The following is a 25,452-nucleotide window of genomic DNA, read 5'->3' on the forward strand; positions in this document are numbered from 1 at the left end:
AGCCCTCTCCATCTGGCCTCTACCTGTATCCCTACACCTGATTTCCTAGCAGGTCACACAGCAGCAGCTCAGGGTTCCCAAGGCACAAACACAGAAGCTGCCAGGCCTTCCAGAGACCCCTGCCTGGAACAGGCCAGCATTGCTTCCATGGCATTCTATTGGTCAAAGTGAATCAGAGGTTCAGCTTGGACTCAGCAGGAAGGGACATATGTCTCTTCTACTGATGTGAGGGGTGGCTTGTGTGTCCTAAAGGAGGAATTATTGGGGGGCATCTTTAAAGACCAGCCACCATGCTTGCCTCAGACATCTAACTGATGGATACAATTATTTGAGCCCTAAATCAAATGTCTTGGAGTCATTTAGTTATCTAAAGCCCAGGACCTCACTTTCTTTATGTTAGTGTTCAGGACAGACAGAGTCTGCCTGGAGCATGTTGGAAACTAACACACAGGGAGGGTTACCTCTGTTCCAGGAACATTATTTAATCAATATTCATAACAAGTCATTAAAGTACATGAAATTCTCCCCAGTTTGTAGGTGCTTGAAGCTCAAGAAAGTTGTGCAGCTTCCTAAAATCATGGGGGTGGTGAGAGGAGATCTAAAACTCAGTTCAGGCCCAAAGTCAAGTTGTGTTTGATGAATAAAACTCTCCTGTCTGCAGCTCTTCATGTGAGGTGATGCACCTTGGCACTGTACACTTTCCCAGTGGCAGTTGCCTTACTGTGAGGATGTCTGGCTTCCTTAGCTGTATTCATACCATGCAACGCACTTGCAAAGGGAGCAACCAAGCCTGTGGTTTGGGCGGTTAGCAATCAAACTGATTGCTGATGAGCGTGTTATTGCAAGTCTCCACCATGAGGATGACTGATGAAGTGATGCAGAGCAGACAGTGGCCTGTCCTTCTCTCCCAGTGTATGAAGACTCTGTGGATGAGCCCGGGTTCCCAATAAACACCCTGAGTTGTCATGTCAGTGTGTGGGGAAGAACTTTCTCTCACCCTGCGATGGTAATTGGCCAAATTAAGTATGCAAATGAGACTTCCACTTGGTAGGATACTTTTTCTCTATTCAGGTCACAGTAAGTAATTTAGGAAAATTCTAATTCTCACGCACTGTCTCTCAAATATGCAAATGAAATGTAGTGGTGCATTTTCTCAAACATGTCCTGCAGATGCCAAATCAGCAGCTATTAAAAGTTGGATAATTGCAGTAATTAATTTCCAGAAGGGAGGGTGGGAAACCTCACGGCGACAAATGGAATAGTAAATCAGATGTGAAATGAGAGCCAGGCAAGAAAAGGCTGAGATGAAACTGACTGCAGGATTGCAGATGTGGGAGACGGAGAAAGGAGCTGGGGGTTTCAGCAGATGGCAGTGTTACGAGAAGACGGACTGTGAGTTCCCACTCGTCTCTCTTTCGATGGGCCTGGTGGGTCCCTACAGTTTTACCCACTGTGTGTTCCTCAGAGGCTCTTCCTACCTTATGGGTGAGAAACTGATAGCTTTCCAGGGTACAGGCATCATTTTAGAAAGCAACTGCTTAACTACCTATATGGGTTGTCTGGTTTATTTCTAATTGTAGCCACATTACATGTGTTCTGATCAAGGCCAAAAGGGTTTTTTCCCCTCATCTCCAAAATGCTAGCTCCGCGAGTTGCTCTTGGAAACAGATAATCCAGCTAATTTTTTTTCTTGCCTCTTGTAGCATCACCAGCATTAAAATGAGACTGTAGGAATTTTATTGTGACTGTTGCTGTCCTAAGCATAAGGCAGAAATGGAGTCCAGCTCAGTTCTCTTGGAGCTGAGTTGGCCCTGGGCAGAAACAACTCATTGAGAAGAAAAGCCTTTACTCTTTCATGATGCTCAACAGCTACGTGGGCCTTGCCATAGGGATGTAGCTCTGGACTAGAACTCTGACTAATATAGGAGGCCTCTTTACTCCCCAGCAATCACTGCACTTCCATTTGGGTCTTAGCAGAGGGTTGTTTGCTGTGTACATGACAACAGGAACTCAGAGGCTGCGTAGCCAGATCCAGTTTTCCAGAGGTGGAGCTCAGCCTGTGTTGGGGCAGCCAATGCTGTGCGTGAATGTCTGTGAATAATTACTCAACACCTGTTAGGTTCCACTAGGGATTCAGAGACAAATGTCACTGGAATGCATAGTCTGAATTTGGTGGTGGGTACTCAGAGGAATAGGGAAGATAGACAACACTCTAACTGCACTAAAAGTTTGCCCACAGGGTTTTGGGAGAGAGGGAAGGGAAAGCCACACAGAGACGGCAACACTGCAGCCAGGCTTTAAAGAAAAGACCTGTCGATGTCAGATCAGACAGAGGAGGGACAGAGAGGACACTCAGACACAGAGGCACACGTAAAGAAGCCCATTTGGGGACTGCTAATAGTTCAGCTGGACTAGGACAAACCATGTGGCTAGACAGGCTGTGAGTGGGGCAGGAGAGGGAGGTTGCAGCCACATCGCGAGGGACCCAGAGCACCACGCTAAGACATGGATTTTGTTGGATCACCGCCCTTTATTATCGCTGTTATCATCATCTCCACTGCGTTTCCCTAAGCCCCTCTATGAGGCTCTGAGGATGACAGATTTGGGTCAGATCTCAGCTCTACCACTTAACAGTCACAGAACCATGGGGAATTATCCAGTCTCTGGGATCCTTAGCTTCCTTTGCTGTGGTATGGAGAGAATAATGTCGTCTTCCTCATGGCGTGACTGTGAGGACCAGCTGAAGCAATGCAGGAGCACTTAGCGCGGTGAGCAGAGCACCCATGGCACCGTGGGGAGCACTTGCTGACTGGTGCAGTTACTGGCGTTTTATCATTTGCTCTTCATAACAACCCAGCAAGGTAGATATCAATAGTCCCATTTTGCAGATGAGGACTGGAAGCTTGTAGCAGTGAACTGACATCCTAGGTAGGTGGTGGATGTGCCCGATGGAAGGCCCTGGGACCTCCTGCCATTGTACCACGTTGCCTTCCCTGTAGATGAGCGGTAGCCATGGGTGGGAGGCAATGGGAAAGCAAGGACACGATCAGACGTTAGAGAGACTCTTGTCTGTCACCAGTCTGCACCTCCCCTCGCTGCTGGGTGTGTTCCAGCTTCTACTGTGACGGAAGCCTCCTGCACAGCGTGACAGGACAGGAAGAAGATCAGGCTTGGGCTGCACTCGTCCGTCAACTGATTTGTGCCTCAGTTTGGAAAGGGCACCATTTTCTGGAATTAGCCTGTATTTCAGACACTTTGAACTAATCATACAGGTTTCAAATAACTAAAGTATCGACAGCATTAATAGCCCTGGGTAGGATTGTGTAAGGGCAAGCTATTTGAAAAGAGTCATTTCCTTCAACAAGGAAATTGGCAAAGTAGGAGTCTTGTTTTGTCAAATTACAGCACATTAGAAATTTCAACTATTTTGAATTTCTATATTTCTTATGCTTTTTCATTCTGAACCCCACCCTCAAGTATTTCAATTGTTCCTAAGTGGAAAAATGTCATATTCTAGTCAAAATCCAGGATACTTCTTAGGGTTATCTCTTAAATAGAGCAAACAGACATAATCTTGCATGGAGATGAAAAGCTTCAAAAGCAAGCTACAGCGGACATAGAATGATGGAGTGCGAGTGAGGTTGATGGGCTGAGCTCTGGTCCAGTTATCCGGTGACTTTGCTTCTAGTCCTTTGCCATCATTATTTATGACTTATATGGGCCACCCCCCTTCTCTGCACATCAATTTCAGCTACTCAGATATGGCCTAGATCATAAGGGTTGCAGACACAATGTCCTGGGGCCAGAAGTGTAAAGTGAATGTGTGGTGTAAACAATAGGGTGTGGTGAGGCCTGTGGCTATCGGGAAGGGCACTTGCCCAGCCTAAAGGCACTCACACCTAGCTAGGGGGAAATCAAACCGAAGCCAGGCCAAACGGCCCCACCAATAAAACGCTTATACAGACCCTCAGTGTATGCCTCTTATGAGGTATTGGGTTCCCTTCCTCATAATGAGTGCATTCAGTTCAGTTCAGTTCAGTTCCGTCGCTCAGTCATGTCCGACTCTTTGCGACCCCATGAATTGCAGCACGCCAGGCCTCCCTGTCCATCGCCAACTCCTGGAGTTCACTCAGACTCACGTCCATAGAGTCAGTGATACCATCCAGCCATCTCATCCTCTGTCGTCCCCTTCTCCTCCTGCCCCCAATCCCTCCCAGCATCAGAGTCTTTTCCAATGAGTCAACTCTTCGCATGAGGTGGCCAAAGTGCATTACACAGTGTTAAAACCATGGGCTTTGAAATAAGACCAGGGTTGCGGTGCCAGTTCTGCCACTCATTACGTCACTTAAGGAGAATGATGTAACCTTTTCAGTGGGGGGTATAGTTGGAGAGTTTTTAGAACCTTACTTGGAACACAATATGTGCTATCATACCTTCTCTCTTTCTCTTCTGGTTTTTATGACTCTGTGCTTCTAGGACTCTAAGTCACAGTATAACATTTTGGAAATGTTAAATGAAAGATAATATATTTTACATATATTTTAGGTGTATTTCCAGCTTCCACTACACAATTGATAATTGATGAGTACAATTGATAACTAATCAGGGCTTTTACTGATAGACTGCAAGTAAAAGGGGTCAATATTCTGAAAACACTTGCATCCTACAAGAAAAAGTACTTTCACAGATGCAGTTCTTGTTGACTCTCACCAAAACCACAACAGACAGTGAGGGAGGTATTCTCAATATTCTCATTTTAAAGCTAAGGAAACTGAGGCTTAAGGGAAGTAAGTAACTAGCCCAAGTTTCCCATTAGTTAATATCAAATCAACATGGATTGGTAGGTATTTGAGTGCCCTATGCCAAGACGATGTAGCAAGGGTGAATGTTTGGAAGCTCAAAAGCAACATACCAGGGCCGGAGCCCCAGGTTGCTTGGAAATGGATCCCTCATCTTTACAAAAGACTGTGCGCTCTGCAGTCTTGTTCGAGGAATCTTCTCCAGGCAATCATGTATGCAAATCTATTAACAACAGCAACAACAAAAATCTGTTCAAAAGTATATCTTGAAAGAGTTGTGTTAGTAATTACTTTGGCCACAGCTATAGAGATCTTCAGGGTAAGTTAATTACTCCTTTCCTGAGCTCCTTGAGGATGTAGCAGCCATAGGGGAAGGGTTCTGGCACAGAGCTGATGTTGGGTCTCATGGAGCCCTGTTGGGCTCCTCTGCCTGCCTGACCCAGCTATTGTGGGGCGAGGGTGTGTGTGTCCAAGGTGGTGGAAACTCTTCACAAATGTTTCAGGTTTCAGACTCTGCAGGCATCTTCCCAGATGGATGTTTTTCAGCTGGTTCCCCTGGTAATGGTCTCATGCCCCATCTCAGGGCTGACCACAGGCTCACTGTTGGGGAGGGATTTGGGGGCAGAGGGTGATCAAGCCTGGCTGGCAACTGTCTGTGATCCCCAGGTTTTCCTCGAAAGGCCAGACTCACTCTCACCCTTGGCCTTTGTGCCACTGTTTCCTCTCCTGGGAGGTCATTCCCTTGTTGACCTGGCTCTGTCCTCGTTGTCCTTCAACACTCAGTTGGCTCATCGCCTTTCTGACCACCTTCTCAGCGCCCTGGGCCCTGTGCACCCGCTGAGTTCTAGTAAACCTTGTGCCCTGTGCTTGCGCTTACTCGGTGGCTACTGAGACACAGAGAGATGTGCTAGGGAACAAAGATGAAAAGCCATTGTCTCAGGCATCGGTTCACAGTTCTCGATAAATAGAAGATAGATACGAAGGTGGCCTGTCAAAGTGTGATGTTTATAATGACTCAAGTGTGGACACAGTGCTGGTTTGGATAGTCAGAAAAGTTTTACTAAGTGAAAGAACATGTGAATTGTCTCTTGAAAAATAATTGGACCTCATCAAAGGGATGGGATTAGAAAGGATAGTCTCAACTTTGGGCATTAGTCAAAAAAGTTTTCAAAGTGAAGATGTTACTGGCATAGAGTACAGGGTAGACCAAAGGGGATGTTGGGAAGTAAAGTTGGAAAGAAACTAATATTTTATAAATATAAGATCCCAGGCTCCTGTTATCAGGAAATATTGGCCATCATATGGATGTAATTCATAAAAGAAACAGAAGATTTAGAGCAGGTGCCCACATTCATCTTGGTCTTTGTTGCAAATTTATGCAAGTGCATCCCAGAAGCCACGCCTTTAGACATGGATTCTACGGATTCATTGGAATATGGACCCTGTTACACCTAAACCAAGATCACAGCCTCCCATACCTACAAGGCTTTGTGGACACCACAGATGAGTGTATCAGGCTAGTGGAGACTGTGCAAAAGGGAAAGTTTACGCCCTTGTAAAAGAAAGCTAATTCTAAGCAAACAAAGACAAAAAGCACAACAACTTGTCAAATGAAACACATCTGCGGGCCCCATTTACCTGTGATGTCCCTGAAGAGCTGAGGCCACTTAGAGTGTATCACCTCTCTTCCAAAACTATCAAATAAAGAGCACTGCAGCCAAACCGGAGTAAGCGACGAACCCAAATTTAAGTAACTCAGTAGAAGTCCCCAGTTCTAAGTGTCTGGGGAGGAGACGCTGGTCATCTGATGGTTTTTAGCCTGAGTCAGGACTGTGGATTAATGTCCAGAAGACACACTCTGGACTAAGGTCCTCAAAGCCCACACCTCCTTGGAGGGACCGACTCCATCAAGACCCAGCCCTCACTGGGCTCTGGAACCGCTGTATCAATCTAGACCAGGAAAGAGGCGGTGGGAGAAAGATAAAGCTGAACACCCACACCTGGACAAGGACAGCCCTGAAGGCTCAGCTGCTCAGTGGAGAAAGCAGCAAACTCCTACAGGCAGCCCGCACGTCTCTCTGTGATAATCTGCTTGCGGGTCCAGTCTGCTGGTGACCCTAACGCTCACCACCGAGTCCTAATTGAACCACCATCCCCTTCCTGCATTGGAAGTAATGTGTGTTAGGAAAATCAATCCATTTGTAGGGGGAGAAACCAGACTGGTTTCCTGCTACTGCTCATATTTTCACTAAAACCCCATTTTACTGGAACCAACATTGAAAAAAAACAGCACATTTTATTCAAAACAAGGCAATATTGGTATTGACAGAGCTGCAGCGATAATGAGGACGATCAATTTTCCCTCCTCCATTACGGGGTATTGAGCAATTTTGGAGTAAACTTGTGGCATCATTAGACAACATCAGCATTTCTGTTTTTCCCTTTTGAAAACTTTTTATTTCTTGCATATTTAGATTTTCAGTATTCCTGCTCTGGTGGGGAAAAAAAAAAAAGCAAAAACAACAACAAAAAAGCCAAAAGTCCCCAAAGCAATAAGTGAAGTGCTGGTAATAAAAATTGGAGATTGTAGACATTTGTTTTTAATTCTTATTAATAATACATTGTGTTATTTTTGCATCTTGCTTCATGCAGACTGTCTCCCCAACTCTCACCCCAAATTAAAAGACTGCAGTTACCAAATAATCAAGTTCTTGGAGAGGGGAGAGTTCTAGGCAAGAGGATGGAAGCAGCTCTTCTATTTTGAGCAGAGGAGAAGGAAAGCAGAGGTTCAGGCTCCATGGATGCAGGAAGGGATGTTCAGAGCATCAGAAGGAAGATCTGGGGAAGGGAGTCAAGGAAGTTGGGTCGATTTCCACATGGAAGCGTGTCTTAAAGGAAAAGTCGTGGAATCATTCAGTGTAACTCAGATCCGGCATTTCCTCCTTCCGTTTCTGGCCTCTGTTGGCTTGCGTGTGCCTCTAGCAGTTCACACTGGCTGTGCAGATACCACAGTGACAGAGAAGGGGATTGTCTTCGTCCATCCAGGCTGCTTTAACAAAATGCTGTAGACCAGGGGCTTACAGACAGCAGAACTCATTCCTCACAGTTCTGGAGGGTGGCAAGTCCAGGATCACGGCGCTGGCAGAGTCGGTGCTTGCTGAGGACCCGTTCCCTCACTCACGATGCTCTTCTCGCTGTATCCTCACTGCGCGCAAGGCAGAAAGGGGTTTCCTGGGGTCTCTTTCCTAAGGCCACTAATCCCCTTCATGACGGCTCTACCCTCAGGGTCTTCCTAGGTGGCGCAGTGGCAAAGAATTCAACTGCCAACGCAGGGGACACAGGAGATGTGAGTTTGATTCCTGGGTCAGGAAGATCTCCCGGAGGAGGAAATGGCAACCCACTCCAGTACTCTTGCATGGGATATCCCATGGACAGAAGAGCCTGGTGGGCTACAGTCCACGGGGTCTTGGACATGACTGAGTATTGCACATACGCAATACTCTCAAAGATCCCTCCTCCAAATGCCGTCACACCAGGCATTAGGTTTCAACATCTGAATTTGAGTGGTGATGGGGGGAGGCATAAAGATTTCATTGCAAGAACCATCTTCTTCGAGTAATGGGATCTCTCCTCGATATCAGTGATGTTGGCCGAGTGATGAAATCCTTCCTGGAAGCACTCCCCTTGAAAACCCATTCTACTGTCGTTTGCGTTTTAAACTAAAAGTAGTCTAAAATTTTAAGCTGAAAATATTACTGGAGATTTTTTAACAATGGGAATTTCACCAGATGCCATCAGTTTGAGGAAAAAGCTATAGGTGTCATGCTTCTGAAAGGCATGGAATGGTGGGAGGGTGAGCTGTGCGACCCCTTCATTTAAAAAAAATCTAGAAACTGATGGTTCACAGTGTATATATGTTTCGCCATACATTGTAATCCTTGAAACATATATACTACAAAACTGTGTTCACAGTCTAAGGAAGAATGCCATCTTATTAAATTCTGTCCCTTGGTGAAACAGACATACTCTGAACCATCTCTGGGTGGGGTGGCCTTGAATGACTACATGCTCAGGGAGGTGATGATAGAGTAAGGTGATTTTCGATGTTGGGTTCAGAGTCCTAAAGTAAGTGCCTCGTGGTGACTGCTGGCTTTACATTGATGGACTAACCTAGACATAACCTACTTCGTCATAGATCCCTTTTCTTGAAACCAGAGACTAGGGCAAAGGTGTGCAGTATGCAAAGCAAGCTACAGCCTTTAGCTGTGTTCCTCAAAGTAGAGTCCAGACAGGGTACTGGTGTATGAGGTTTGTGAAGGTGGGCTCAGGAGAAGGGAGGTGAGGGAAGCAGGGTGATGCAGGAGAAGGACTGAGTGAGGATGAGCCCACAGGGCAGGGGTCTCAAGTGTGAGGGGTCTCAACCACAGAGGCTGAAGGGCATGGCCCCAGTGGCTATTGTCTGGGGGTGGTGTTTACATGTGTGTGTGTGTGTGTGTGTGGCTTTTATGCATGTGTGCATGTGTATGTACATGTATACACATGTATGCACACACGAAGATACACGTGGGGCTACATAGCAGGGCAGCTACAACCTGGGGGGGCTGATGTCCATGGAAGGGGCAGCTGTGACGGGTACCCTCACCTGCAGAAGGAGGCCCCCATAGCCTCCGCTGCAGGAAACCGCCTTTAAGATCAAACCAGTATCCTGGTGATTTCAGACAATCTCATACAAAGTAAAAGAAAAGGAGGACGATCTTCAGAGATTTTCTGAAGGAAATTCCCTTTCAGTGGAGGCTGGGAATGCCAAGGGATTATCTTTTTATGAAGAAAGGAAGATTATGAAAATAGTGTAATGTATTTGGTGGAAATGCTGATAAGGCTGACTCTATGCCTCTATCCTGTGGGCTTCAGGGCATAAAGATGGTAAAGTGAGTTGAAATCTGCCAGGGGGAAGACAAGAGGGCAGCTATCTGTGTGTCTGAATGCACTTAGCCCAGAAAGACAGACAAAGGAAGTGGGTTGGAGGGGAGGCTTCTCCACAGAAGCTGTGACTTCAGGAGCTTGTGTAGGCTGGTGTGGTTTGACCTGAGAAGATGGATCAGTCTGCAGCTGCCGCAGGATTCCACCTTCTGGGCCAGGCTGCAAACTGAAACACGGGACTGTCCAGCGAGAGATGCTGGTGGTTGGAGGGTAAGGTGTGGGACCCTCTAGAGGGCACAGCCGCTGTCCAGCTCCAACTACGTCTCAACAGACACACAACGGCAAAGTGGCCCGACCAGGTCTTTCCACTGTTAAGAGAAGCCACATGTCTGGGCTTCTGTGTGGAATCTCCAGTATTTTAAATGTTAGCAATTCAGAAATGTCGTATGGCTCAACCGCCGCATAGCTCAGACTGAAGCAGGCTCTCGCCTGCTGGTTTGCAGTCTGTTTTAAGCTATCTTCCTATTTGGCAGCTTGTGTGAGGAGGGTACCTCTGAGAGCGCCCAAGACAGACTGCGGTCAGTGAGAATAGGCTGTGGGCTGCTCAGTCTCCTCACCTTACCACCAGCTCAAGCCCTAGCCTGGGAGCTGAGCAAAGTGGCCCCGAAACATGCCGACCTCAAGGGCTCACCACTTGCTTGCTTTGGTTACTCTAAGCTTTCCAGGGAGATCCAGTGCTCCATGGCCAGTCACATCCAGTCCATGGTGAAGTCGGAGAAGAACCGTCAGGTCATGTGCGAGGCGGGGATGCTCAGGACCCTCATGACTTCTTGCCACAAGGCCCTGACCACCAGCAGCAGCCCCTTGCACTCGGGCCTCATCAGGATTTTTGAAAAGCTTGCTTCCCAGGCCATCGAACCAGACGTGTTAAGGTACCGTGTGCTGCACGTTAAATCTTGCTGAGCCCCTGGTAGCCGAGCTTGTGCACAGTGGACAGTAAGAGTATCCCCTGTGCTCCTCCTGCCTTCCCAGCGTTGGCCACTGCAAGCCCAGGTTGAAGTCTTGGGTCTTTGGGCAATGTGCAGCCCACAGAGTGGACATAGTTCCTCTCATGGAGCTGATGGTCTGGTTCAGTTCAGTTCAGTTCAGTCGCTCAGTCGTGTCCGACTCTTTGCGACTCCATGAATTCACAGCACGCCAGGACTCCCTGTCCATCACCTACTCCCGGAGTCCACCCAAACCCATGTCCATCGAGTCGGTGATGCCATCCAACCCTCTCATCCTCTGTCGTCCCCTTCTCCTCCTGCCCCCAATCCCTCCCAGCATCAGGGTCTTTTCAAATGAGTCAGCTCTTCGCATCAGGTGGCCGAAGTATTGGAGTTTCAGCTTCAACATCAGTCCTTCCAATGGACAGCCAGGACTGATGGTCTGGGGGTGAAGCAGTAAGCCAGGGGTCCTGCAGAGAATTGAAAGTGTTGGAGGGGATGCTAGTGCAGTGTGAGAGCTCTGTGGAGCTGCGAGGACCACAGCTGGGAGATTGGGTGTAAAGAGGGGGCTTCAAGGGAACCGTGGTGGCTGAGGTCTACAGCCTGTGCAGATGGTCACCAGACCAGGAGAGGAGGGAACCAGGCATGTGAAGACACCCTGCTGAAAGGGGTGGTGGGGGGCTGTGGTGGGGGGAGCTCTGAAGGCTTGGCGGCCAAAAGAGAGACTAGACCACAGGGAGCCTGGCTGGCATGAGGGGCAGTGACTGGGACACATGACAAGGACGGGGACAGAGGCAGCGCCACTGTGTCCTGTGGGCCCTCCCACTGGTAGCCCCTCCACGAAGCCACGTGTTTCCCGGAGAGTCACAGTAGCGAGGGAAGATACACAGGGAGGGGCAGACACCGAAGACAAAGAAGGCAGAGGAAAGAAAGGCAGGAGGCAGCCAAGCGTCTCCTACGTACCTGTGGCCCTAGAGGGTGTGGATATAGGGAGGGTGGTGCTCAGGACCGCAAGCTGCTGGGCCCCAGGAGGCATATAGGACCAAGTGCAGGGGGGTCAAAGGCAGCCCCTCCAGCAGGTAGGGGACCCAGGGGCCAGGCCAGTCTCTTCCGCCTGTTCGTGGGGCTGTCAGCCAAGGCCACTGTCCCTAGTTCAGCTGATCGGTCAAGTCCATTAGAAACTTAGAAACAACGTATGGCAAAGTTATTTCCCAACAAAATCCTTTTCCTCTCCAGGTCCAGTTTGGGGCTTCTAGCTGGTCACTGGTTAAGTCAAAAGCACCTAAATTCACCAGCTCTCTGGTCCGAATGCCAGGTCAGGGACACCCTGGTTCTGTACGGCCTGAGGAAAAGGATTCCAGGCTGAGAGTGGAAGGCATGGTGGGGGAACCAGCATGCTCTGGGATCTAGGGCAAGTGTTCAGATGGAACTGGAGGAGGCTTTTGGCTGAAAATGTCATCATTTGGCTCTTGTTTGTTATGATATTCAGACAGTTTCTAGGCCTTGGAATTGCTTCACCTCCATCTGCTGCAACGAAAAAACTCAGTTCATCTCATGCGTGTGGAGGGGACTCTGGATGCCCAGGTGAGGACAGAGAATAGGGGCTGGATAATGGGCTTTAAAAGAGAACATGCATTTCCTGTAAGGAAGTCTTTATGGAATATGGGAAGCAGAGAGATTTAAAAATGGTTTTGCCTGCTGCTCGATGGAGCAAATGAGGACGAGCAGAAAGATCAGATCCGTGGTCCCCAGATAAAGACCAGATCTGGAAGGAGGAAGACTCCTACCCCATTATAAGATGGTGATGGTGAGCGTGTACTTGGCCCCTTTCTATGCCTGGAGCACAGCAACCCTCACGTCACAGCATACGCAGGGGTACCCAGCACTGCCCCTGGACAGAACAGTGTCAGCTTCACACAGCTCACAGTTCAGCAAGGAGTTAGGGGGTCTGGAGGACAAAGCATTGGCCTGGTACTTGGCAAGATGCTGGTCCAGGGAACCAGCTTGGAGAAAAGAAAGCCATGGACTGCATAGGATGTTACGGGTAGGAGGCCCAGTTGAAAAGCAAGGATGGAGAGTCAGGAGTGGGCCAGGAGCTGGAGGTGGAAAACAGACCTTTTGAGGAGACAGGCTGTTGTGGAAAAGAGTTGGAGGTCAGAGAGCCAGGACGAAGCCCCAGTGAGGGACAGGTCACGGGGCAAGCCAACGACAGCAGCAGAAATGTGTAGTAGAAAGGAGTGGCAGCAATGATAGAATTAAAGGGAGAAGTTTCCAGGAGGAGCAGGTTGTCACCTTTGATTCAGTGTTATCAGCATCAGCAGAGGTCCCAGGCAAGAGGGTGAGTGGGAGGGCCCAGGAGGCCACCCTTGGGGCTGGGAATGCCTGGTACTCTGCAGAGCCCTCCTTGGGGACTGTGGCAGAAGAGAAGTGGAAGTGCTTTGAGCAAAGACACAGCTCTTCTGCTTGCGGCTCTAGGGTCACAGGCAGCGATGCCAGTGCCTGCTGAGGGTTCTGCAGTGGCCCCCGGGGATGCCGGCCCTCACCCAGCAAGCACACAGGCCCTCAAGCCCATGGGGCTGTCCCAGACCTCGACCACCACCCTTCAGACAGCACTGAGCCTCATCTCCATGACCTCCCCCCGCAACCTGCAGCCTCAGAGGGCGGCCCTGGCTCCATCCTTCGTGGAATTCGACATGTCCGTGGAAGGTTACGGGTATGACTGGCTTTCCTACACTTGAAATACACTTCACTAATTTCCCAGTGCCTTGGGTGAATTATAATATTGATTACAAAACTGTAGTTTCTATCAGGTCTCACAGTCAGCTGTGGAAAATATCTGGGTCACAGACACCCCATCTTCAAGGGCAGCATCCCTAGCCATCTAAGGCCAGGACTGCCTCCTTCTCCTGATTGTCTGCATTCTAGGCTGCCCTCCCCTCCAGCCTCCAACCAAATTCCTTTCTTAGGGCCATGGTGCCAGCATCCATCACTTTGTGTCCTGGGGGCCCCACGATCTAGGAGGGAGTGTGGCCCCTGAAGCCGGGCAGAGGGGCAGATGTCACATCAGAGGTTGGCTTGTGGTTCAATGATCTGAGACACTTTCCTATTCCAGCTGTTTGTTTGTTCCGACTCTGGCTACGGTGATGGGAACCAGCACCGAGTACTCAGTCTCTGGAGGGATTGGGACAGGTATGTGTTTCCCTGGGGGTTTAGCTTGCTGAGGTCCCCTCCCCCTGACCTGGGAGTAAGTCCTTGGGGAGTCTCGATTTCAGATTTCCTTTTGGCATTTCCAGAAAGCATGAGTCTTCCTCTTGGTCCCACATGTCTGTAGAGGACTCATCCTTCCCTTTGGTCATTTCTGTCTTGAGCCAGGGGTGTCCTATTCACTGTGCATCCCAAGGGCCCATCCCACAGCTCTGCACATATTGGGGTTCAGTGGACACTGATGGGCTTGACGGCTGACTCGGAAGCTGAGCCTGGGTTTGATGCCCTTTGTCCATGACTGACAGAGGCCAACATGAACACCTCGCCCCACCTGATGACTCTAGAGAGGAGTGTGAGCTCTGTGCCGATGGCCACTCAGGAGCAAGCCTGCCCTTGCCTCATGTGGATCAGCTGGGCCTTGGCATGCTTTGTACAGAGCTGCTCTCAGCTGAAGACCAGGCACCCCCTGTCAGGAGAGCCAGGGTCTGGGCTTCTGTGGGAGGGTGGATGCTGAGGAGCTGTGGCATTTACAGTTCATCAGCGCAGAGCTCCAAGCCTGATTCTGCCCATTCAGTGAGGACAGTGGACCCCACCTGTGTTGCCAGCCTGGGTATCCCCAAAGTGAGCGCTCCCCAGGCAAGGTTTGGCCTGGCTAGTCCAGCTTCCTCTGCCCCACATAGCACACAGGCCAGCTTTAGACCAGCTGACCAGCGGGCCACGTGGTGATGGATCTCAGGCACGTGCTCCCTCTCTGCTCCCTTGGCAATGCAGCGTAATAGGTGGGTCAGAAATGGAGAGAGGCTCTGAAGATCTAGGCTCAAGTCCTGGAGGGAACAGGACTTATTCCTGCGAGTATGATTAAGGAAGGAGACAATAGCGTGCTGCGTGGGCCCCTGTGAATTGGGTGTGGGTCAGGCAGGGCCCAGTACTGGCACACCACAGGGCCACCCTGGGCGAGTCAGAGCCACAGTGAGTCTAGACGCTTGCACAGCAGGACGGAGCCTCAGGCGTGCTTGTGTTCTGGCCCCAGGTGCTGCCAGGTCCTTCCCTCCGCCCGGGGGCCTGAGCTTCTCCTGCTGGTTCCTGGTCGGCAGGCACAGCACAGCCGCGGAGGGCCACCCACTGCGCTTCCTGACCCTGGTGCGCCACCTGGCCAGGACTGAGCAGCCCTTCGTCTGCTTCTCTGTCAGCCTCTGCCCAGAAGACCTCTCCCTGGTTGTGTCTACAGAAGAGAAAGAGTTTCAGCCCCTGGGTAAGATTTCGCCCACACTTGGGGCATGTGGGACTGAGTCAGCAGCTCTTGACCCAAGAGCCTGGGCTGCCTGCCTGCCCTCAGCTGTCTAGGTAGGTGGCTGATTCTGATTCTGCCGCCTAGAGCTCAGCCTGGATCTCCAAGCTCACCTGCCTGCAGTGCCCCAAAGTGGACTGTGATGGCCAAGCCCAGGGTGTTATGGCCATGCCTGTTTTTTCTGCCCGGTTTCATAGTGAGACATGGACTTTGGAAGGCCCAGGATTTGGCCTGGTGTCCTTCACACACAGTCCAGCCGCCTAAGCTCCTTCCCTTCTGGGACTTTGCCAGCCCATGTGTGTCCCTCTGGAGGCAGCCTAGTGATGGGTGGACCCTGCAGCCTGACTCCTGGGTTTGAACTCCAGCTATGTAACCTTAGGCAAGTTGCCTTCCTTGCCTCGCTGTGCCTCAGGATGGTAACCTGGGAATCGTGATAGCGCCTGCCTCAGTGTCTGGCCCAAAGCAAGGGCTCCAGCAGTGAAAGCTCCTGCTGCTGTTAGGATTCTCTGGGAGGCTCGGCGCTCACTCCGCTGGCACTGGGGCCCCTGGGGCTGGCTGATGCTCCCTGACGCTGCAGCTGAGTCTGGTTCTTGTGTTCTCGTCCAGATGTCATGGAACTCGAGGATGACCCTGAGCCTTCTGCAGGACGCCAGCTTCGGGTCAGGTGTGGCCAGCTGCTGGCTTGTGGTCAGTGGCACCACCTGGCTGTGGTCGTCACCAAGGAAATGAAAAGGAATTGTACAGTCTTCACCTACCTGGATGGACAGGTCATCGGCTCAGCCAAGGTGAGATGTTTCCCCCAAGCTGTGCTTGCCCCATGGCCATGCCGCCTAGTCACAGAGGTAACCAGAAGGAATCATCAAGAGCATTAAAAAAAAAGGTCCTCCAAAATGTAAAGTTAACTTTTGACTTCAATTGTTAACGATTCTTCTTACCTCGCACTTTCCTTTCTTCCTCCCCACATTAAATATTTATTGATACCTAATGTATGTTAGGTATTGTTTTAGGTGTTAGGAACTGTCCATGCCCACCAGTCAAATACTTCTAGGAGCATGCATATAGTACAAAACAAGAGGTACATTTATGAAGCTTGCTGTAGCAAGAGCCTTCTTTCCCTCCTTACCATGGAGTAATAAGGCGTAATAAGTAATAAGTAATAAGGATTTGGGCTCACTTTAGGTGATTTTGGGGAGGGTTCAAAAAAGCGGAGGTCAGTCAGTTCTGAATGGGGTGCTGTCGAGAGACAATTTGGTATCTGTATATGTTCAAAGCTTTTAATCAGGAAGCAGAAGGAAAGGGAAAGGGCTTAAACTGTCACTGGAGAAAAGCAGTGGTCACTCACGTTAGCCAGGATGAAAAGTGTGGTTACATTGTGGTCACCCGAAGTCTTTTTTTTTTAATCTCTTTAGTTAATTACAGAGTGGGCTGGTTTTGGTCCTCTTTCACAGAGTATATTGGTATCCAGTCTTGTTTCATAGAATAGATTGTATTCTGTGAAGCAGAACATGTATTGTGAGGCCAAGAGCCTTGTCCTATTGATATCTGGAACTTGCTTTCACCTAGCACAGGGCTGGCATACAGAAAGCGTGCAACATACACTTGATGAATCGTATTGAATTTATAGTTACAAGGCTGATGTGTCATTTAGTGAATTGGCACATAGATGAACATCCAACCTCAGGGGCCTGCTGAACCGGAGTGAGTCAGCTTGGAGGTTGGAAGGTATGTGATGCCATGGGAATATGTCAAAATTTGCAAAATATGGCATGGAGAATGGCCAAGGGCCAAGACTGACAGAGATGACTTTCCAGCAAGTGAAATTCAAATGGGATAAACACAAGGTCTGTGTCTAAATGCAGGGGTCTGTTGAGCAAGAAAAAGGATGGACTTAGGCTGCAGATGAAACAGCTGTTCTCAAATGTTAGAACCTTATTTGCAACTTGTATATCCTCTTTAGTGATGTCTGTGTATATGTTCGGAGAAGGCAGTGGCACCCCACTCCAGTACTCCTGCCTGGAAAATCCCATGGACGGAGGAGCCTGGTAGGCTGCAGTCCATGGGGTTGCTAAGAGTCGGACACAACTGAGCGACCTTACTTTGACTTTTCACTTTGATGCACTGGAGAAGGAAATGGCAACCCGCTCCAGTGCTCTTGCCTGGAGAATCCCAGGGACGGGGGAGCCTGGTGGGCTGCTGTCTATGGGGTCGCACAGAATCAGACACGACTGAAGAGACTTAGCAGCAGCAGCAGTGTATATGTTTCACTCACTTCTAATTGGATTGTTTACTGTTTTACTATTGACTTTTAAGAGTTTTATCTAAATATTTTAGATAATGGTCCTTTGCTGGATATGTAATTTTATAAATAATTTCTCCTAATCTATAGCTTTTTTTCATCCTCTTTCACATGGGATTTTGTACAACAAGAAAGTATTTATTTTTCTTGTGAGCAATTGTAGTTTCTGCATGTTCTTTGTTAGTCTATAGAATGCAATTTATTTTTATGTGTTGATCATATATCCTGTGACTTTGATGAATTCACTTATTAGTTTGTTTTTTTGTGGATTCCTTAGAAATTTCTACATGGACGTGCCATTTGCAAATAGGGACAGTTTATTTCTTCCTTTCTAGTCTGTAGCTATATTTAGTATGTAAAACTTAATTAATGTGCCAACATTGGACTTTAAAGTTCTTTGTGAAATGACTGGAAAAAGAGATGAACCTTTCAGTGGCACTTTATATTTTTTATCACACTTATTTCCAAAGGCACAATGTCAGGTTTTTACTCCCACATGGCTTCCCAGGAGGTGCTGGTGATAAAGAACCTGTCTGCTATTGCAGGAGACACAGGAGACTCAGGTTCAATCCTTGGGTTGGGAAGATCCCCTGGAGGAGGAAATAGCAACCCACTCCACTATTCTTGCCTGGGAAATCCCATGGACAGAGGAGCTTGGTGGGCTACAGTCCTTGGGGTCATAAAAGAGTTGGACACAACTGAGAGTGCATACACACAGAATTTTTTTTATAAACTGCTTTATGCGGTGTTTCTCAGCTTTGAGAGTTATCTTTGTAATGTTTCTGAATAAAGGTTTTACTTTGAGAGATGAATAAGGTATATCATTTTTGGGGTTTATGTATTTATTTGATTAATTCTGAGGTTAAATACATCCCATCTACCCCTCTCCCCCACCTTTTTGTTTGAACAGATGTTGTACATTCAGGCCTTGCCAGGACCATTCCTTTCGATGGATCCATCCTCATTTGTGGATGTTTATGGATATATTGCTACCCCTCGAGTTTGGAAACAAAAGTCATTACTAATATGGCGTCTGGGCCCCACGTACTTCTTTGAAGAAGCCATCTCAATGGAAACTCTGGAAGTTATCAACAAACTTGGCCCAAGATACTGTGGTAACTTCCAGGCTGTGCATGTCCAAGGTATGGGGTGTTTTGATTTATGATGACTTTGCTCATTCTAATTTTTAAATAGACATCTGGTTATTGATAGCTTATTTATAAGGAAAAAACTCATCACAGGCCAGTCATTAGGGAAGTCCTCTGTAATTGGATTATTATATATTTACAAGCCAATAGAAAATGTCACAGAAAAGGAAATGACAATCTCCTGTAGGTTTCAATTCCAGAGTACGTAATAGAGAAAAGTGGGTAGGTAATATCATCAGCAAAGAAAGAGGGAAGAGAATGAGATAAATAAGTTACATTCCTTTTAATGAAGAAGCTTTTTAACTAAAGTATACTGTTGTCTTCAATTATTAAACAGGCAGACAAAACATCCGCATTTTCATTATTGATTGTTGGCTGTTCAAGCAGGGAGTATGGCTGTCTGTGCTCTGCCAAGTCGAGGGGGTCAGCTCTCATCTGGGAAGAATAATAAATGAATCTGTGTACTGACGCCTTCTTGCATGGTGAAGGGTGACTGAGCACTGTGGAGCATTTTTGTCTTGAGGCCTCATGTGTTCTTTGAACTTCATTTCCTCTAGCAATGAGCACTGGCAAGAACAATGTGAGGAGGCCAGGTCTAGAGCCCAAGTTTCATCAACTCTTCGTTTACGCCATGCTTCTCACTAGCACATATAGCTCTCCTTGAGTGAGCACCTGTGTGCTGAAACCAGAGGAGGGGTTTACCCCAAATATGCAGCTCACTGAAAACCACAGGGCTTTCAGCCCAGCACTTTGGTTTTGGGGGTGAGGTTACACTCACAATAGATGTCTCAAGACTTAGTAATTTCGTACCTGGAGTGCTTCTATTTTATAGTAAGGTTAATATTGTGAGAGTTCTCTACAGTTTTCTGTGTGTCAGAAATGACAGGTGGGGACAAAACATATAACATATGACGTACAATGCAATAGCATATAATAGCTACGAACGTTGCTCAGCGATGACTTTGCCATGTGGCAGTAGATGCTCACTCTTCTGAGGGTTAATTTCCTACTCAGTAAAGTGAGAGCAGAAATAACTGAAGATGTGTTGTTGTAGGAGAGGATCCTGGTGTGGAAGCAATGCCCCTGGTTGCAGAGGAAAAGGTTTCCTTCGGCCTTCACATAGCCAGCTCCTCCGTTACCAGCGTTGCAGACATTAGAAGCACGTACAATGAGGTGGACAGCCGTCTGATTGCCAAAGAGGTACACCTTCTAACGTTGCTTGCTGCTCCTTTTTGGAATAAAGATCTCATGGCTTGCTGCAGCTTTCAGTGACTAAATGAACACCAATTCACATTTGTGTGTGTGTGTTGACAGACACACTTCATTTGTGAAAATATTCTATGACTCCTGCCCATTCACACTCCTCAAGACCAAATCTCTTCTTTCAGAGAAGAAAGTAGGTACTCTTCATTCTCTTCAGTAGAGTGAGAACAAATGGAATATTTAAACAACATTTGTGACACGGGGAACACGATTAAACTTCCTTTTCCTGGGTGCTACTAACCCCTAAGATGGTAAGGTAGCCTTTGAGCCATTGTGTTTAAGCAAAAATTTGCAAAGCAGACAAGTTAGTTAGGTAAAGAGGCCATTAGATTTCCTATTTCCTAATCCCCTGCATAAAGCGCTCTTTTGCTTACTGTTGATGAATTTGGGCTCATTTGCTTATATTCTCACCACCCTCACAAACAGAGGGTCCCCTCCCTTTCCTGAGGAGGTGAGACCAGGGGTTAAGTCCTGTTGAGCACTAACACTATGCCTTACCAGCACAGAGTCTTCTGCTAGAAGAGGCCAGGGTCCCGTCTTCTGGCCCTTGAAGACCAGTGATGCCGAGACTTGCGGAGATGGATGACCCTAGACTAGGAAGAAGGCAGCCCTGGGCGTCTCAACACTGTTATGCCTCCAAGTGTCCTCAGGGCCTCCCTACTCTCATCAGCTTCTCGCTGTGAGCGTTTGTTTAATTAGTGACCATGTGGGACGTTGGTGGCACAATTGTATAATGAAAGGTTCTCCCTTCTGATTAAGCCAAAGACTGGGAGGCAGGACAGAACCTGAATTTTGGCTTCAGTCCCTCTGATGTTGGTTCAGTTATTGTTTATTCAATGGCTTACACTAACGGAGTGCCAGGTCTCAGGATGCCTGCCCTCTAGGAGCTCCTGAACAAGACCGCCTCCTCTCCAGGGAAGTTGCTTAGGACTAACTGTTGCCAATTTCTCTAGATGAACATTTCATCCCGTGACAGTGTCGTGCCTGTGTTCTTGCTAAGAAACTGTGCTGGTCACCTCTCGGGTTCTCTTCGAACCATTGGAGCTGTTGCTGTGGGCCAATTAGGTATGAACTTTTCCTGCTATTTGGGAAGAAGAGCACGTGGCTGGCATCACCTGTGCAGCCTGGAATTCTGGGGTGGTAGGCAAGACTGAGTGGGCTGAGAAGCTCAGGTGGTGAGAGTAAGAGTTGAGAGTTAACCCCCACCAGAGCATCAGCTTCCCTGCAGAGATCAGATCACTTTGCTGCATCTGACAACTGTTAGTGAACTTGCTACTAACCAAGCTGGCGTCTACGCAAAACGGAGCCTATCTAGTGAGTATAGCGGGGCCTCTGAGCAGAGACAACTGTGGTGGTGGTTTGGGTGAAAAAAACAACCGGCGACTGTGCCTTGCAATCAGACAAGAGCAGAACAGAGAGCTGGTGCCAGGGGCGAGTGCTGCAGATCTAGAGCCCGGAAAAGAGCCAGAGGCTGTCAGAGCAGCCAGCTCACAGGATGGCTGGCTCATCTGGCAGTCTGGACTAAGACAGAGGGTGGAGGTCTGAAACCCCCTGGGCTGTTTCAGCCTTCTATGACCCCGAGAGGACTCAGCACAGGATCTCTCAGTGACCAAAAACTTCTAAAGCCCCGAGTCTTCCTCCCAGCTTGTCCTGTGCACAGGCCCCACAGCTGTAAGTGGGTGATGTCCCTGACAGCTCTTGCATGCTGCCAGAGGAGTTTCCACTGGAATGGAGCTGTGGTGTGCTCAGGAATGTCTTGGTCCCACACAGGGGTAAGAGTGTTCCACTCCAGCCCTGCTGCCAGCAGCCTGGACTTCATTGGCGGGCCTGCCATCCTCCTGGGCCTCATCTCCTTAGCAACGGACGACCACAGCATGTACGCGGCTGTGAAAGTCCTGCACTTGGTTCTGACCAGCAACGTCATGTGTGACCGCCTGATGCAGCACATCTGTGGGTACCAGGTAAGTCCACCCTCCCACCCGAGTCTGCAAATGCCGCCCACCACCCAGCAAGAAGCTGTCATCCCTGAGGAACAGGGCGGAGCCTTGCTGGCCCAAGTAGACATTCCTATCAGTATGACTTTTGGAGAAAGCAAACTGAAAGTTCCTTGGCCTCTCAGCATCACCAGAGCAGAGGGCCAGGTGACAACCAGCCAGAGAGGAGCTCTGATCAGGATGGAGATGCTCACCTGTCTGTGTGCCAACATCTTTCACTGATGAATTCAAGAATCATCTGCGATCCCCCTACTTTGCATCTAGCATGACAGCTAAGAGCCCAGACCTTGGAACCAGAGTGCTAGGTTGGAATTGAGCCTCTTTCTAGCTTTCTATTTAACTTTTCCTGAGTTACTTATCCTCTCTGTCTTGGTTTCCACATCTGTACAATACAATCTATTGTGTCTCCTGTATCACGAGGTTGCAGTGAGGACTAGATGATTTAATACAGGCGAAGGGCTTAGGATTATGTCTGGCGCAGACGAAACGCCCTAGAAATGTTGGCCAGCTTTAGTTCTTAACCTTTGTGCCTCGGCTCTCTTCCGTGTAAGATAGGAATAATAGCAGCCCCATTGTAGGATCGTGATCACAGAATTAGTATATGCTGAGTGCTTTGAAGCATGGCTGCTCAGAGTAATTGCTGTGTGTTGTGCACCCTGATTATATGGCTATTTACTGTTCATAATGTCAGATGAGATGTGGACACTGTCCTCCAGAAGTGCCCTGCCTGGCTGAGAGGCAGCCAAGAAAGGAATCATGGAGGGCAGCGACTAGGGTCAAAGTCTAGACAAAGTCACTGGGGCACAACAGCTGCGGGTTCCTTCTGGGCCCAGTGTGGGCAGGAAAGAGCCTCCTTGTCTCTTCGGCACCCGAGTCAGGGTCTGGAAGAAAGCCACCTGGTGTCACGTCAAGGACTGTGGCCACAGCCGGACCGCATGTCTCCGGCCTCCACCTCCCCCACCTCATCCGCTTCCAGCACCTTTTCCTGCTTTTCCCTAGTGCGCACGCTCACTGGGCATGATGTGTGTGGACTTGTTCCTGGTGGCTCAGCAGTAGAGGATCCGCCAGCAATGCAGAAGATGTGGGAAACTCAGGTTCTATCCCTGGATCAGGAAGGTCCCCTGCCTGAGGAAATGGCAACCTGCTCCAGTATTCTTGTCTGAAAAATCCCGTGGACAGAAGAGCCTGGTGGGCTACAGTCCGTGGGATCGCAGAGTCCGACATGACTGAACAGATGAACACGAACACTGTGTACTTGTTGCCGTGTTTATCAGGAACAAAGTGACAGGAAGGAGAAATAGGGGTGAAGCTCGGACAGAGGAGTTACCCCACGGAGCAGGCGGGGGGTGGGTTCCAGAGGGCAGGCGAGTGGAACCCCGGCTCGTGGCAGGAAGGAATGCACTGCAGTCATTTGTGGATCTGGTGGTGAGGAGGTGAGCGTGCTCGCGTCTGGGTTCTAAACTCTCAGCTGTGTACTGGGTTGGGTGGTGGTGGTGGGAAGTTGTGGAGAGAGGAGGAGAGTTGAGATCATCATCTGTGGGATGGGGAAAGCCAGCTTATAAAAAAGCAGAATTGCATTGCCAGGCCAGATTGGATACCAGTTTGACATCTGACACTATTAATGTAAAGTGAGATCAGTCAACTTGAGTGGTTTTTCTCATGCAGCTTTCAGCCATTCTAATTGTGTCCTGGCGGGGGGGTGGGGAATGGTCAGATCTGCCAAAGAAGCGACAGGAATAGTCTGAAAAGAAACTATTTGCTGATCTAAATTGTCTCCGTTTGGGCCGCTATAACAGAATACCATAGACTGGGTGGTTTATTAGCAACAGAAATTAATTTTCTCATAGTTCTGGAGGCAGGTAAGTCCACAATCAGGGTGCCAGCACGGTCAGGTTGAGTGAGGACCCTCCTGGATTGCAGATGGCCAACTTCTCATTGTATCCTTACGTGGCAGAGTAGAGAGAGGAAGAATGCTCTCCTGTGACTCTTTTGAGAGCACTAATCCCATCTGTGATCTTCCTGATATTCAAGCTGGTTTTAGAAAAGGCAGAGGAACCAGAGATCAAATTGCCAACATCTGCTGGATCATGGAAAAAGCAAGAGAGTTCCAGAAAAACATCTATTTCTGCTTTATTGACTATGCCAAAGCCTTTGACTGTGTGGATCACAATAAACTGTGGAAAATTCTAAAAGAGATAGGAATACCAGATCACCTGATCTGCCTCTTGAGAAATCTGTATGCAGGTCAGGAAGCAACAGTTAGAATTGGACATGGAACAACAGACTGGTTCCAAATAGGAAAAGGAGTATGTCAAGGCTATATATTGTCACCCTACTTATTTAACTTCTATGCAGAGTACATCATGAGAAATGCTGGGCTGGAGGAAGCATAAGCTGGAATCAAGATTGCCGGGAGAAATATCAATAACCTCAGATATGCAGATGACACCAGCTTATGGCAGAAAGTGAAGAGGAACTCAAAAGCCTCTTGATGAAAGTGAAAGAGGAGAGTGGAAAAGTTGGCTTAAAGCTCAACATTCAGAAAACTAAGATCATGGCATCTGGTCCCATCACTTCATGGCAAATAGGTGGGGAAACAGTGGAAACAGTGTCAGACTTTATTTTTCTGGGCTCCAAAATCACTGCAGATGGTGATTGCAGTCATGAAATTAAAAGATGCTTACTCCCTGGAAGGAAAGTTATGACCAACCTAGATAGTATATTGAAAAGCAGAGACATTACTTTGCCAACAAAGGTCCATCTAGTCAAGGCTATGGTTTTTCCTGTGGTCATGTATGGATGTGAGAGTTGGACTGTGAAGGAGGCTGAGTGCCGAAGAATTGATGTTTTTGAAGTGTGGTGTTGAAGAAGACTCTTGAGAGTCCCTTGGACTGCAAGGAGATCCAACCAGTCCATTCTGAAGGAGATCAGCCCTGGGATTTCCTTGGAGGGAATGATGCTAAAGCTGAAACTCCAGTACTTTGGCCACCTCATGCGAAGAGTTGACTCATTGGAAAAGACTCTGATGCTGGGAGGGATTGGGGGCAGGAGGAGAAGGGGACGACAGAGGATGAGATGGCTGGATGGCATCACTGACTCGATGGACTTGAGTCTGAGTGAACTCCGGGAGTTTGTGATGGACATGGAGGCCTGGCGTGCTGTGATTCATGGGGTCACAAAGAGTTGGACACGACTGAGAGACTGAACTGAACTGAACTGAATCCCATCTGTGAGGGCTCCACCCTCATGCCTTCATCCAATGCTAATTATTTCCCAAAAGACCTGCCTCCAAATACCATCACACTGGGGACTAGGGTTTCATCATATGGAGTTTGGGAAGAACAAACAGCCAGCCCATAACAACAAATAAGACTTCCGGATGACCCACTGGAGAGTGTCTGAGAGGACGGGGAGAAGGGTGGACTCTTAGATCCAGGAGTGGGGAATTGAGCTGTGAATGAGCTGAGCTGAGAATCTCAATGAAGTGGGTGAGGGCCCAGATAGAAGTGGATGGTAGGGCAGCCTGAGTTTTGTGCTACTGAGGTCAACAGAGA

The 25,452-nt window shown here is 48.5% G+C and overlaps 1 protein-coding gene across 8 annotated transcripts in view; it reads left to right on the forward strand.

Annotated features, from left to right (window-relative positions):
- WDFY4 (WDFY family member 4) overlaps positions 1-25,452 on the forward strand; it is a 248,179-nt gene that overhangs the window by 72,772 nt on the left and 149,955 nt on the right. For all 8 annotated transcript variants that reach the window (XM_024986689.2, XM_024986690.2, XM_005226581.5 and 5 more), the window contains 10 exons: positions 10,437-10,651; positions 12,195-12,289; positions 13,181-13,418; positions 13,818-13,894; positions 14,940-15,161; positions 15,804-15,982; positions 18,404-18,635; positions 19,696-19,841; positions 20,858-20,969; positions 21,675-21,865. In XM_024986689.2, the coding sequence (XP_024842457.1) occupies positions 10,437-10,651; positions 12,195-12,289; positions 13,181-13,418; positions 13,818-13,894; positions 14,940-15,161; positions 15,804-15,982; positions 18,404-18,635; positions 19,696-19,841; positions 20,858-20,969; positions 21,675-21,865 (1,707 nt within the window). The remainder of the gene's footprint in view (positions 1-10,436; positions 10,652-12,194; positions 12,290-13,180; positions 13,419-13,817; positions 13,895-14,939; positions 15,162-15,803; positions 15,983-18,403; positions 18,636-19,695; positions 19,842-20,857; positions 20,970-21,674; positions 21,866-25,452) is intronic.

The sequence above is a fragment of the Bos taurus genome, chromosome 28 (genome assembly GCF_002263795.3).
Source record: "Bos taurus isolate L1 Dominette 01449 registration number 42190680 breed Hereford chromosome 28, ARS-UCD2.0, whole genome shotgun sequence".
NCBI lineage: Eukaryota > Metazoa > Chordata > Mammalia > Artiodactyla > Bovidae > Bos > Bos taurus.